The 15,835-nt window shown below is 37.2% G+C and overlaps 1 protein-coding gene across 1 annotated transcript in view; it reads left to right on the forward strand.

Annotated features, from left to right (window-relative positions):
- Positions 1 to 15,835, forward strand: part of ZFPM2 (zinc finger protein, FOG family member 2) — a 526,755-nt gene that overhangs the window by 266,959 nt on the left and 243,961 nt on the right. Inside the window, exon 4 of the mRNA XM_018058339.1 lies at positions 8,541 to 8,659. Within this exon, the coding sequence (XP_017913828.1) occupies positions 8,541 to 8,659 (119 nt within the window). The remainder of the gene's footprint in view (positions 1 to 8,540; positions 8,660 to 15,835) is intronic.

The raw sequence follows: 15,835 nt of genomic DNA on the forward strand, positions 1-15,835 counted from the left end.
TAATGAGTGGATGCAAAAAAGAATGAGTAAGAAAATCCAGTGAAAAGGGATCTTTGCTGTCTTTATTTTGAAATCTCTCATCTTTTCAAGTCAAACATTCCTTTTATGATAAGTTAGTTTTAAGACTGGAGTCTTTGACCCACCATCTCAGTGTTCTTTCTACCTCTCATAATATATTGCATCTGGAGAAAGAAAATCATGGTGTCATGGACACCATATTAAGTAGTAAGTGACAAACCCCTTTAACAATGACAAGCCAAAGATTCATAAAACATAGAATTTATTCATGGCCATCAACTGACTATTTGATAGAGGAACTAAAATGTACATGGTATTTCCTCTATTTCATGACTCTTATTAGACTTTGAAAAAATTAAAAATATTATACTCAAAAGCAACATGTATGCTAAATGAAATAAAGCTTCCATCATATTTCTGTTGCTGTCATTAAACTATGTCGGCATGGTAGTGTATAAATGCTAATTATTTTGTAATGTGCTTGCAGTTTTCTGAAAGTAAGTGTTAGTCTCTCAGTCGTGCCCGACTCTTTGCAACCCCAGGGACTGCAGCCCACCAGGCTCCTGTGTCCATGAGATTTTCCAGGCAAGGATACTGGAGTTGGTTGCCATTTCCTTCTCCAGCGGATCTTCCCAACCCAGGGGTCAAACTCAGGTCTTCTGTACTGCAGGCAGATTCTTTACCGACTGAGCTACAAGGGAAGCCCAGTTTTCTGAAAAGCTGCTCTGAATAAATGAATATTTTTATTTAACTGTTTCGGCAGCAGAAAGAATTTCACAAACTTCAAAATAACATCTAACATCTTGATAGACTAGAATGGAGACTGAGATTTGCCTGAGATCTGCCAGTTTGCCTAACAAACTTGAAGAGATTGACTTGAGAGCTTGAACAGTTGCTGGACTTTCTGTTATAGTCATCTTTAAGAGCTGCTTAACATTTTAATGCATAGTCAAAGACACCTCGGAAACTTTGGAGATTTTGGGGTATCACTTCATGATTTGCCCTAAGTTTGCAGTTCTTAATCCATTAAAAGACAGACCTGCTTGTAAATCCACAGGTATAGATAAGAAGTCACTGTTTGACTGACTCTGAACCCTTTTCAAATGAAAAATGTCAGTGGAAGAAAGAGAGGATGAATTACATTTTTAAAGGGTTTTCGAAGATTTTCCTGATTCCTCCAGTATCACTTGAAATGTGACATGACATTTTTTTTTAGTATGAAAAACAGCAAATTATTTAGGCATTATTTTTATGCAGAAAAGAATATTCTTAGCTGAAGAATTGAAAAGTATTTTGTCTTTAAAGGGTAAATTGTAAGGAAATTGTTTAAAATGTATGATTGAAAAATAAGAACTATCAGAAATTAAACAGGTTCTTTTCAAATGGAAAAGTTATCCCCCAAATTTAAATAACTGAATTATCAATATGAAACTGCAGGCATGTGATAAGGGATATCTCCCACTGAGCTCTTTTTGATGTCATAAGAGATTGTTGGCTATGCTCTATCTTTGAGGATTTCCTATACAAGTCTCTGATTTCAACTCATTAATCAAAAGGTTTGTATGAGGTTGAAATATATTTTCAGGGGAAAACCTCAGAAATGGGTTTGTTATTCTGCACGCAGAAAACAAATCATTATTGTTCCATATCTTCTGAACTACAAGTAGGCTTCGGAGTTCAATACTTTTAAGCATTAATATATTATTTAAAGCAAGTTTTTATGTATAAAGCAATATTTAAGAAGCTCAGACTTACTGAATCTTTTTGGATCCATTTGCCTCATTACAGATCATCTTTAGCTACTGATACATAAGAATGAAAAACAAGAGAAATGTATGTCTGTCTTCATTTAATAAGTTTAATGAGTACTTCCATTTTTACTGTAATTGACACATGAGAAAGGATGGAAGCATGAGAAAAGGAAGGATGGTGGTTTAGCTCTTGAATTTAAATTTTTATGGTGAACATGGAATTCTTGTTTCCAGTACATCGTCATTATTCAGATACAGATACATTTATGTTCATAACGGGCAGAACTTAACCATTACACAATATTTTAGTGGATTGTTGTTTATATATGTTATTCTGGTTTTGGGGCTGAGCAATAAAAGCATGGAAAACGATGTCTGTCTTATAACTATTAAAAGAAGGTGATACAAAGTAGATAAATAAGATATTGAATTCAGGTTGATGGTATTGCTTTCATTTAAAAAATTTATTGAAATATAATTGACTTACAGTGTTGTGTTAATGTCAGATATACAGCAAAATGATTCAGTTATTTATATGTGTGTGTGTATTCGGTTTTAGAGTCTTTTCCATTATAGGTTACTACAGGATACTGAGTACAGTTCCCTCTTCTATACGGTAGTAGATCCTTGTTGATTGTCTGCTTTATATATAATAGTGTTCTTTTTTCTTTCTAATTGGAGGATAATTACTTTAAAATGTTGTTGGTTTCTGCCATAAAACAAAGTGAATCAGCTACAAGTATCCCTATATGAAGGTTTCCCAGGTGGCACTAGTGGTAAAGAACCTGCCTGCTAATGCAGGAGGCTTAAGAACTGCAGGTTTGATCCCTGGGTCAGGAAGATCCCCTGGAGGATCCAGTATTCCTGCCTGGAGAATCCCATCGACAGAGGAGCCTGGAGGGCTACAGTCCATGGGGTCTGAAAGGCCTGGTGTGACTTAGCACGCACACACACATACATGTAACCCTCTTTGTAGAACCTCCCCCCTCCCCCAATTTCACCCCTCTAGATCATCACAGAGCATCAGACTAAGCTGCTTGTGTTATATAGCCAATTCCCACTAGCTATCTTTTTAACATGGTAATGTATCCATTTCCTTGTTACTCTCTCAGTTTGTCCCACCCTCTCCTCCCCACGCTGTCCTCAAGTAGATTCTGTACATCCACGTCTCTATCGCTGCCCTGCAAATAGGTTCGTCAGTACCATATTTTTAGATTCGATGCTGCTGCTGCTGCTGCTGCTAAGTCGCTTCAGTCGTGTCTGACTCTGCGACCCCATAGACGGCAGCCCACCAGGCTCCCCCGTCCCTGGGATTCTCCAGGCAAGAATACTGGAGTGGGTTGCCATTTCCTTCTCCAATGCATGAAGTGAAAAGTGAAATATACATGTTAATAGTGTGATTTTAATCTCCAACCCCTAATTTATCCCCTCTTCCTTCCTTCCCCTTTAGTAACCATAATTCTGTTTTCTATGTCTATGAGTCTATTTCTGTTTTCTACAGAAGTTTATTTGTATCATTTCTTAGATTCCACATACAAGCAATATTATATATTTGTCTGACATTTCACTTAGTATGATATTCTCTAGGTCCATTTATTTTACTGCAAATGATGTTATTTCATTCTGTTTTATAGCTGAGTAATATTCCATTGTATGCATATACCACGTCTTCTGTACTCATTTGTCTGTCTGTGGATACTTAGGTTGCTTCTGCATCTCGGGTGTTGTAAACAGTCCTGCTGGCATAGTGGTAAAGAAACCGACTGCCAGTGCAGAAGGTGTGAGAGATGCAGCTTCAGTCCCTGGGTTGGGAGGATGCCCTGGAGGAGGAAATGGCAACCCACTCTAGTATTCTTGCCTGGGAAACCCCATGCGCAGAAAAGCCTGGCGGGCTATGGCCCATAGGGCCACAAAGAGTCAGAAATGACCAAAGTGACTTAGCACAGTGAACATTGGGGTGCATGTATCTTTTTGAATTATAGTTTGTGGGGGAGACGGAACCCTCCTACACTACCCGTGGTTGGAGAAGGAAATAGCAACCCACTCCAGTATTCATGCCTGGAAAACCCCATGGACAGAGGAGCCAGGCTACAGTCCATAGCATTGTAAAGAGTCGGACATGACTGAGAGCACACAGCAGCACGCGCTACTAGTGGGAGTGTAAATTGGTGCAGCAGCTATAGAAAATAGTAAGGCTGTCCCTTAGAGAACCAAAAATAAAGTTGCTATATGATTCAGCGATTCCACTCCTGGGCATATATTTGGAGAAAATTATCATTTGAAAACTCTATTTCTATGTTGTTGCTTTTAAAAGCATCAAGATTAAAGCTATGTATTTAAATTTAGTTATTAACTTGATGGGAAACTAAGGTCAGATTAAAGCAAATATTTTGTATTGCCTACCATGACTTATATATCATTTGCAAAGTATAATTACTGAATTCATTCTGATTTTCTAAAACACTTTATTTGTATTAAGGTAAACAAATTAAGCCAGTTGACCACGTTGTGACAGTTTCAGGTTAACAGCGAAAGGATTCAGCCATACATATATGTGTATCCATTCTCCCTCAAATCCCCCTCTGTCTAGGCTGCCACATAACACTGAACAGAGTTCCATGTGCTTTTTACAGTAGTTCCTTGTTGGTCATCCATTTCAAATATAGAAGTGTGTAACGTGTTAATCCCACACTCTCATATCCTTCTCCCCCCTCAGCCCCTTGCAACTGCAAGTTCATTCTCTAAGTCTGTGAGTCTCTTTCTGTTTTGTAGTAAGTTGATTTGTATAATATCTTTTTAGATCCCTGTGTCATACTGAGTGAAGCAAGTGAATACATTCTGTTTTATTTAGAACTTTCCTCAGCTATCTGTTCTATATGGGTTAACATTCATATTTCTTCCTATTCCATTTCTTCCATTTTCAAGTCTGGTCTTGAACAGGTTGAGATAAAATTCTATTTTATTTTTTTTTATTTTTTATTTTTTTAATTTTTAAATTTTGCTCTTTTTTTATTTTTTTAATTTTTTTTTTATTTTTTAAATTTTATTTTTTTTATTTTTTTTTTTTTTACTTTTTTTTTAAATTTTTTTTTAATTTTTTTTTTTTTATTTTTTTTAAATTTTAAAATCTTTAATTCTTACATGCGTTCCCAAACATGAACCCCCCTCCCACTTCCCTCCCCACAACATCTCTCTGGGTCATCCCCATGCACCAGCCCCAAGCATGCTGCACCCTACGTCAGACATGGACTGGCGATTCAATTCTTACATGACAGTATACATGTTAGAATTCCCATTCTCCCAAATCATCCCACCCTCTCCCTCTCCCTCTGAGTCCAAAAGTCCGTTATACACATCTGTGTCTTTTTTCCTGTCTTGCATACAGGGTCGTCATTGCCATCTTCCTAAATTCCATATATATGTGTTAGTATACTGTATTGGTGTTTTTCTTTCAGGCTTACTTCACTCTGTATAATTGGCTCCAGTTTCATCCATCTCATCAGAACTGATTCAAATGAATTCTTTTTAATGGCTGAGTAATACTCCATTGTGTATATGTACCACAGCTTTCTTATCCATTCATCTGCTGATGGACATCTAGGTTGTTTCCATGTCCTGGCTATTATAAACAGTGCTGCGATGAACATTGGGGTCCATGTGTCTCTTTCAATTCTGGTTTCCTCCGTGTGTATGCCCAGCAGTGGGATTGCTGGGTCATAAGGTAGTTCTATTTGCAATTTTTTAAGGAATCTCCACACTGTTCTCCATAGTGGCTGTACTAGTTTGCATTCCCACCAACAGTGTAGGAGGGTTCCCTTTTCTCCACACCCTCTCCAGCATTTATTGCTTGCAGATTTTTGGATCGCAGCCATTCTGACTGGTGTGAAGTGGTACCTCATTGTGGTTTTGATTTGCATTTCTCTAATAATGAGTGATGTTGAGCATCTTTTCATGTGTTTGTTAGCCATCTGTATGTCTTCTTTGGAGAAATGTCTATTTAGTTCTTTGGCCCATTTTTTGATTGGGTCGTTTATTTTTCTGGAATTGAGCTGCATAAGTTGCTTGTATATTTTTGAGATTAGTTGTTTGTCAGTTGCTTCATTTGCTATTATTTTCTCCCATTTTGAAGGCTGTCTTTTCACCTTGCTTATATTTTCCTTTGTTGTGCAGAAGCTTTTAATTTTAATTAGATCCCATTTGTTTATTTTTGCTTTTATTTCCAGAATTCTGGGAGGTGGATCATAGAGGATCCTGCTGTGATTTATGTCTGAGAGTGTTTTGCCTATGTTCTCCTCTAGGAGCTTTATAGTTTCTGATCTTACATTTAGATCTTTAATCCATTTTGAGTTTATTTTTGTGTACGGTGTTAGAAAGTGATCTAGTTTCATTCTTTTACAAGTGGTTGACCAGTTTTCCCAGCACCACTTGTTAAAGAGATTGTCTTTACTCCATTGTATATTCTTGCCTCCTTTGTCAAAGATAAGGTGTCCATATGTGTGTGGATTTATCTCTGGGCTTTCTATTTTGTTCCATTGATCTATATGTCTGTCTTTGTGCCAGTACCATACTGTCTTGATGACTGTGGCTTTGTAGTAGAGCCTGAAGTCAGGCAAGTTGATTCCTCCAGTTCCATTCTTCTTTCTCAAGATTGCTTTGGCTATTCGAGGTTTTTTGTATTTCCATACAAATCTTGAAATTATTTGTTCTAGTTCTGTGAAAAATGTGGCTGGTATCTTGACAGGGATTGCATTGAATTTGTAAATTGCTTTGGGTAGTATACTCATTTTCACTATATTGATTCTTCTGATCCATGAACATGGTATATTTCTCCATCTATTAGTGTCCTCTTTGATTTCTTTCATCAGTGTTTTAAAAATAGCAAATTACATTATTATGATTAACATTTTGAAATATTAAAAAATTTAGTGTGATAATATAGTATGGAAATAATCCCAGAACATGAATGTCATAGATTTAATTACTTAAAGAGAAGGTCTCCAGTTCCTGATTGATATTTCTTTTTTTATTTATCCCAAACAATGTTTAGGTCTAATGGCCATTCTTTGACATTTTGAAGCCTTCATTTATATATTTTTTATTAATCCATTCATTTATTTCTTAAGTGAGCTTTTGATTGATTCCTACTGTATGCCATCGAATACTGTCTTTATTTCCTATTTCTATATAATGATCGCAAAGTAATAATTGGGAAGAAATAAAGGAGAATATCAACCTAAACTGCCTGTTTTTGAAGGGTTTTTGTCCAAACTTGTAGCATAAAGTCTTGCCCAAAGTACCAAATATAAAAGCATAACGACTTTGATTGAACATTGTTTTTTTTATTTTGGAAAACATACACTTCCACTGTTTGCACATGTAGTTGTCCTAGCCACTGAAACTAGTAGTAATTTCAGGAAATTGCCAAGCACTTTTAAAAAAACTCTCCATGTTGTTCACAAAAGTCTTGTATCACTGTAGTAGAGTTATGGCCTAAGGTATATATCTTTTTAGGAAGCCCAGGTGGCGCCGTGGTAAAGAATCCGCCTGACAATGCAGGAGACACAAGAGATGCAGGTTCAGTCCCTGACTTGGGAAGATCCCCTGGGGTAGGAAATGGCAACCCACTCCCGTATTCTTGGGCTTACCTGGTGACTCAGCTGGTAAAGAATCTGCCTGCAATGCGGGAGACCTTGGTTCAATCCCTGGGTTGGGAGCATCTCCTGGAGAAAGGGAAGGCTACCCACTCCAGTATTCCAGCCTGGAGAATTCCATGGACTGTATTTAGTCCATGGGTCACAAAGAGTCGGACACAACCGAGCGACTTTCACTTCACTTCACTTAATATATATATGTAATTGCAATGTTTTACTTACATTGGTGATCAAATGTAGGAATTTTAACTCTGAGCTATTGTCTTAATATTCCTTGTCTGATTTTACATGTATCAGTGCTTTTAGAAGATGTGTTATCATTTCTGGTTCTTAAGGATTTACTGAGTAGAATTGACTACAGTAGACGTGTGTGCATGCATGCTCAGTCACTTCAGTCGTGTCTGACCCTTTGCAATGCTGTGGACGGTAGCCCACCAGGCTCCTCTGTCCATGCAAGGAGCAATATTCTCCAGGCGAGAATATTGGAGTGGGCTGCCATGCCCTCCTCCAGGGGATCTTGCTAACATGGGGATGGAAATCGAGGCCTGCCTGCGTCTCCTGCCGGAGAAGGCAATGGCACCCCAGTCCAGTACTCTTGCCTGGAAAATCCCATGGATGGAGGAGCCTGGTGGGCTGCAGTCCATGGGGTTGCTGAGAGTTGGACAGGACTCAGTGACTTCACTTTCACTTTTCACTTTCATGCATTGGAGAAGGAAATAGCAACCCACTCCAGTGTTCTTGCCTGGAGAATCCCAGGGATGGAGGAGCCTGGTGAGCTGCTGTCTATGGGATTGCACAGAGTCGGATACTACTGAAGTGACTTAGCAGTAGTAGCAGCTGCGCCTCCTGCATTGCAGGTGGATTCTTTACCCACTGAGCCACCTGGGAAGCCCTACAGTAGATGATAAGCGTGCAGAAACTCAAGAAAGAAATTGGACTAAATGTGAATACAGTTAAAAGGACAAGTTTTATTATCCTCTCAGGTTGAGATGAACATAATCAATTCTCGTTATATGAATCCTGAGAATATTGTGCACGTAGGCCAAACACGCAGAAACAGTCAGCTGTTGGTAAAACATAAGTGAAAGTACTTAAACGCTCATGTGCTCATTGTCTGCAGGAGAGCTGGAGGTGTTTCAGAAAGATGGAGAGCGAAAAATTCAGAGTCGGCAGCAACTTCCAGTGGGAACCACCTGGGGACCATTCGCTGGGAAGATGGACTTGAATAATAATTCCTTGGTATGTGGATGTTCTGAGATGGTTGACTCTTAATACTTTGTCATGGCACAGAAATTATCTCCGCTTGCTTCCTGGTGAAAACACTAAAAGTAACAGTTTGCTTTTTCTTTTTCATGGACCGTAAAACTGGAATATTTTCCAAGTGGTTTGTCTCTGACAGTATTAAATGCAGAATTTAGAAGGAAACAGGTTAATCACACTGAATGGTTATTTAGTAAGGTAATTTATAAGATTGCTTTATCTTCATAGCCAGACTAATATTGTTCATATTTAATAATATATATAAATGCTTTTCTTCTTAAGATGACACAAATTGTCGTACATTACAGGTTTACATTATGAACAAGAAATAAACAGCCTTGATATTGCTTGGCAATTCTATTTGTACTTTTAAGAGTGAGGATGAGTGATCAGCATCATAATTTTTCTTGTTAACTTTTTTGTAAATATTCTGAGCTTAGAAAGTCTACCTCTGGGAAAAATTATATGAACGCTTGATTTGCTATCTTAAAAAGTTATGGAAAGATGGAGTATTTGGTTACATTTAAACTTCATTTCTTAATTCAATATGTTAGTTTCCTATTGCAGCTCCAGCAAGTTACCATAAACTTTGTGGCTTAAAACAACCCAAGTTTGTAGTCTTGTAGTCTGAAATGAATCATAATCTGAAGTGAATCTAGTCTGAAATGAATCTCTCAGGGCTAAAATCAAAGTGTCTGCAGGGCTTTTTTTGCTGGAGCTTCTAGAAGGTGGGGACAGATGTTTTCTTTGCTTTTCCATCTTCTAAAGGCTGTCCACAACCCGTGGCTCATGGCTCCCTTCCATCTTCACAACCAGCAATGGCTGACTGAGTCTTTTACATATCTTTATTCTGACTCTGACTCTTCTGTATCCCTTTGCACATTCGGGAATGCGTGTGATTACATTGGGCCCACTTGAGTAATCCAGGATACTCTAGCAACTTTAACTCCAGCTGCTTTAATTTCCTTTTGCCTTGTAAGGTAACCGGAGAAGGCAATGGCACCCCACTCCAGTACTCTTGATGGAAAATCCCATGGACGGAGGACCCTGGTGGGCTGCAGTCCATGCGGTCACTAAGAGTCGGGCATGACTGAGAGACTTCACTTTCACTTTTCACTTTCATGCATTGGAGAAGGAAATGGCAACCCACTCCAGTGTTCTTGCCTGGAGAATCCCAGGGACGGGGAGCCTGGTGGGCTGCCGTCTATAGGGTCTCACAGAGTTGGACACGACTGAAGCAACTTAGCAGCAGCAGCAGCAGTAAGGTAACTTGCACAAAGTCCAGGAATCAGGATACCAGGACCTCTCCTATTATGCGTGATAATTCAAGTGACAAAACTTGGGGATAAAAATATTATATATATATGAAATGGAAGTCCCTCTCTCTAAATGCCATTTATGTAGGAAGAGTTTCATGCCTCCTAAATGACTATCTGTATTGAGGTGGTGGGGGTGGGGGCGTAAGAACTCCCAGAGGAGTTTTAACAAGTGTACTTGACTCAGCAATGTTGCTTTCCTTTTTCAGTTGATTACATGAAAGAAATCACTTCTTCGGGTTATTACATGAAAGAAACTAATATGTGCAGATCTCTGCTTATTTCGTGCCATGTGAATGAGAAAGATGTTATTGATTTAACTAAAAGTAATGACTGGAATAAATAAGAAACAGTTGTGTCATCCAACTTTTAAACAGCATAACAGATTCAAGAAGTGTGCTTTTTACTTTCTAAATCCTTGTGTTTATCCGTAAAAGGATAAAGTAGGAGACTTCACATGTATTTAAGAACCAAACAAGTTGACAGACCAGGCTAAATATTTAATAATCTGGAGTAGTATACTGTGTGGTGGTCCAGTGTGCCTGCTGCAGAAGGTGTTTGAGAAGTGGCTCCACAAACACTGCTGACCTTCGTGGCTGAGTTGTATAGTGGACTGTTCTATTGATTCCTTTGATAGGGTGATACCAGCTATTATACTGCTTAATCAAGCAAAGGCAAGGGGAAGACTGTCTCAACATCAAAGGTTGAATTAAATCCTTTGCAAAACCCATTTTATCTGAGTGTTTCTGTTGGTACTCTAGCATTGCTTTCAAAATGTTTTAGGCAATAAGATATGTATCTTATTTATCACTGTATATCAGACACCAACACAAACTTTTGTCATTTGCCTATTTCTTCAAAAGTGTAATGCCGCTTAGGTGTCAGCTATTGTTAATGTAAGAAACACATGTTTTCCTTTTTATTATATCAACATAATATCTCTATGAAAATGTTATTTTTAATTAATCTTTATATCATGATATACATATAGAATGATGCTTTTTATACATCTTTAGCATATGCTAAATTTTGATGTATGGAAAGTAAACCTATCTGTGGAAGTTCAATTTTTCAATGAAATAATTTCCTGTTTTTTAGACATGATATAATTTTTTTTCATATTTCTGTATCACTCTAAAGCTATCTTATGCCATACTTAATATCATTTAAGTAATTTGGTTATAAGTGTGACATTGTAGTATTCTTGGTACTATTTGAAGTGAATGGATACTGTGTAGTGTATCAAAAACCCAGTCGTGGTGAATAATTATTTAATAGAAAATAATCTTAATAACTTAGTTTTCTTCTTTTGTCTTAGGATTTAAACATTTGATTCATGATATTTCCCTAAAGTATAGAATTTTCCTCTATTTTAAAATGTAGCTGCTTTGCTAAAATATACTTAAAAAAAGGTTTTTTTGATAATAATATTTTCTTCCTAGAATTTACTTTCGATTTTATGTCATTAAATACTACTAGTAGTACTCTTGGCACTACTGTTACTTCTATAGAATAACTGTCTAATTTGCACTGTGTATGTATTCTTTTCTAGACACTATATGGAGGATTAGAAATGTGTTAGCTCCTTTACTCCTCAAAACAAACTTGTGAATTTGGTCCTATTTAAAATCTTATTTATAGATAAGAAAATTAAGGCTCAGGCTTTTTTATTCCAGAATCTGTGTTTTTAAATACCAGATCACACTCCTTCCCAGTAGCATCTGTAACATGATCTGAGTATGATAAAATTATTAGGAATTTCTTTACATGAATTCTAAATTTATTAAAAGCTTTGGGAGAAATATGCAATGATTACAAGTGGGTTCTTTTTTCTTACTTCAGGCAAAATAGTTGTTATAATACTTCATAACTATCATGACTGAATTAGGCATTAATTCAAAGAGTTCCACAATGTTATTACCTCTTTATAATTTTGACAGTCATTTAATATAGGTTTTATATCATGAAGATAAATTTTCTTCATAATACAATATGTAATCTATTAACCCTACCTTACGCTACCTTACACAACCTGAAATCAAATTTGGAATTAGCGCACTCTTTTAAATTGCTTATTCACCAACCAGTGTTATGTGACTCTGTTCAGGCTCATGGTGTTGTCTCAAGAGACCCAGTAAACTAATTAATCCAACACAGTAATTAATTGAGTCACCATGCCAGATGTCAAATCCTTTTTATATCTTTCAAGTTCCCATCTTGAAGTACATTAGCAATATGCCACCTTCTGCAGGAAGCCTTTGCAGAGCGGGCATTTGGATATATATATAGAACATTACCAGAAATATAGGCTATATGGAAACATCAAAAGAATTGAGTTGACAAAATGTTCTTCTTAGAATCATATAAAACAATGAACATAGAAATAAATAAGATTTTGTTCACACCTCATTATCTTATTAGATAGTTTCTGCTTAATAGCAGAATATAGTTAATATTTTCAATGGGCCAGTTACGGTCAAAGTGCTTTACAGGTTTTATATCTCATTTAACTCTTACATGAGCATATGAGAAGATAATATCCTTTTTTTTTCCTCCTTTGTTTCACAGGAGGAAATTGCTACTTTGGGAAGCTGAATGACTAGACCAAGGTCAACTCAATCTGAGTTGAGACCCCCATGCTGCAATCTAATACTGTCTTTAGAAATTTTGTCTATAAGGACAATATTACTGCCTAGCTTGTCAGGGTTTTGTAAAGATTAAATGAGGTAGCATACCTGAATTATTAAGAAATACTGAATATTATTACTACTCAGTCACCTGTAAAAATGGGTCCATTAAAATCTTTCAAGTTTAAAACTGGAAAGATACACCAAATTAAATAAGTCAAATTATAGACTTTTGGCATTTGGGGATTTTACATGCCTAAATTTGACTGTTTTCCAAGGGACACTTGTTTAGTCCAGGGTCTCCAGCGAAACAGAATAGGATGTGTGACATGTGTGTGCTTATATATTTTATAAGGAATTGTCTCACATGATCATGGAATCGGCTTGATGAAAATCTGTGGTGTGAGTCAGCAGGCTGGAGACCCAGCAGAGCTGATGGTATAGATGAAGTTTGTTATTTGGGGAGGCCGGTCTTTTTTTCCTATTCAGGCTTTCTTCTGATTGGGTGAGGCCCGCCCACATTATGGAGGGCAATCTGTTTTATTCAAAGTACCCTGATTCAAATATCAGTCTCAACAAAAACATCATCCAAGCTGATACACAAAATTAACCATCACAGTTTCCAAAGATCTGTGGTATATTGTAAGGTTTCATTTTTCAGGTACAGTCTTCCACTCCTGTATGAATTGTTAACCAGTAAGGGAGCCTAGCTTTCTTTCCAACATCCTACTTCTGTGTCAAGAAATAATTTACATTAAGTGCTATCATAGTGACCCAAATTTCATGTTTTTGAAAGTCTTACAATTTTATTCATTGAAAATAGCAAAGGACTATTGACAAGGAAGGAATTTTAAAAATCAGTTTAAATTGTGATCAATATCTGTTTTGGAGGTGTTTTAGAATTTATGTATTTATATGTTGTGCCTTTGAAGTTCTCTCATTTTCTCCTGAAGACATAGATCTTTGTATATGCTAAATCTCTGCTCTGCTAGCCCCTGGTTTAGTGCTTATAATTATCAGACAACACCGATTATTTGGAAGGTTGGTGTCTACAATATTAGTGACACTTGCTCTCGTTCTCTCTTTTGAGTGAATCAGCTTTCAGTAGGTAACTAGTCTTATTCAACCAACTTCCTGCTGGAATCATGCAACATGTATACTTAATTAAACAGAACGTAAATAGAAAGTCCCAGGTTACCTACTACATAATAGTAAATTATCACAGTCTGTTAAAGTCAGCAAATGAAATTTGACATAGAAATGTCATTTTATTGATGTCATTCAATCAGAAGGGAGCCTTGTTTTATTTTACCATGTAGTTGTGATACTGAATTTTACAAACAGAAAGTGTACATATAAAGGGTACTATAGGTAAATTTTTATTGATTTAATAATAAAATAATGTGCACATTAAATTCCATCTTAATTTTAAGGTAGTTGTTATCATAGAAATGTGGTTGAGGAAAGAATTAAAGGTTCCTGATCTACATCATAGGGAAATATTAGAATTATTAGATATCTCCATTGTGCCCTTCTAGCTCTAAATCTTCCAGTACCAGTCTCTGAGCCCATTCATTGCAAGTCTTCAAGCTTCATGTTGTGCACACCCTACAGTGACTGTATCTCTACCCATAGGTCTCTACCTATAGTGTCAAAGGCTGCCTGGTGGAAACATCTCTGATTTTCTGTTTGAGGACATTTTTTCCAGCCTCAGGAGCAAACTTACTGGAAACCAGTCAAGCTGTGACATGCTGGAAAATTAATGTTTCCAAAAGTAATCCTTAACCAATGAGGGACAGAAGTTGGTGGATAACTACCCTCCCTGCTTCCTTGCCTCGCCATTACAATATGAAAAGTGTTTTATAAGATCTCTTAGAGTTTGCCAGTGAAACTGACCTCCAGCCAGTTTTATAACACATCATTTATGGGCTTCCTTTTCCTTCCTGCTTACTTCTCCACACCTCTACTGAACGGTTCTGAGGTCACCTCTGAATAAACTACTTGCACTTGAATCAGTCTGAAGGTAACCTTCTAGGAAAGCCATGCCAAGAGAGCTTCTAAGATATAATAATGAAATAAATTGGAATGTAATATCCAAATTATTGCTGAGATTCTAGTCAGTATAGATTTTTAAAAATTATAATTATTCAATTCTAGATCACTGCCTCTGGCAAATAATAGATATTCAACAAATGCTCTTTAAAATAAAAATATGATCTAATTGAATTTCCTCACCATGAGCCATCTGACTGACCCCACCCACACCCTCCCAGCTTCACCCTCTCAGTGATATAATTTATAATGTTGCTGAGGCATGACTTTTTGTTGGGTCTTATATTTCTTTCCATTGATGTTGACATTGTGAATAATATCCTCTTTTTAATATTCATTCTAATCTGGGCTCAGGACTCCCATACTTTTCTACTTCTCATATTGCTCTGGGTCTTGGCTCTTTTAAATTTAACTATGTTTCCCAAAACACTATGGCCTTTCTTCTCTTCTCCCTCTGTTCCCATTGCCTCAGGGAGCTTATCCACTCGCAAAGCTTCAGCTACTAATTTACAAATGACATTTAAATTAAAAAATCTCTAACCTTGGCTTTTTACCCTTTCTCTAATAGCACGTTTCAACTGTTTTACAAGGCTTTCCCACTGACTTCCTCCAACTCAACAGTCGTAAAGAGAGTTTATTGTTGTTCCCACCTACTGTCTCTGTGCCCTTTTCCCTGCCTTCCAAATTTTGGCCACTTTTGAAGCTAAATCTCTGCCTCTCCTTTGCTGCCTCTGCAGGCAGTCCATCCTATGCGTTATTCCACGGCACCCTCCTTCCATTTCTGCCTCTCCCCTCTCACATCTCATAGGTCCATTTACATACATAGTCATATGTGTACGTGCACGCACATGTAGGCACAAACACACACACACCTTTCCTTTATTGCCTATAACGAACAGCTTTGTTTTTGTCAGCCATTCAGAGCCAAACATCTTCCAAGTCTCTGCTTTTCACATCCAGGAAGCAAGTACCAACACTCCTGCCTTCTCCACGTCTACTCCCTTCTTTCTGTTCCCTACAGCCACTGCTGTTGGTGAAGCCTCCATCATTTCTTCCTTAATTATCACAGTATTCTTCTAACTATTCTTTCTGCCTTCCTCCCTGTCTTCTTTTTCTTTACCCAAATCACAGTGTGTCCTTATAGCAAAACTTGTTACTTG

This window comes from Capra hircus, chromosome 14 (genome assembly GCF_001704415.2).
Source record: "Capra hircus breed San Clemente chromosome 14, ASM170441v1, whole genome shotgun sequence".
Lineage (NCBI taxonomy): Eukaryota > Metazoa > Chordata > Mammalia > Artiodactyla > Bovidae > Capra > Capra hircus.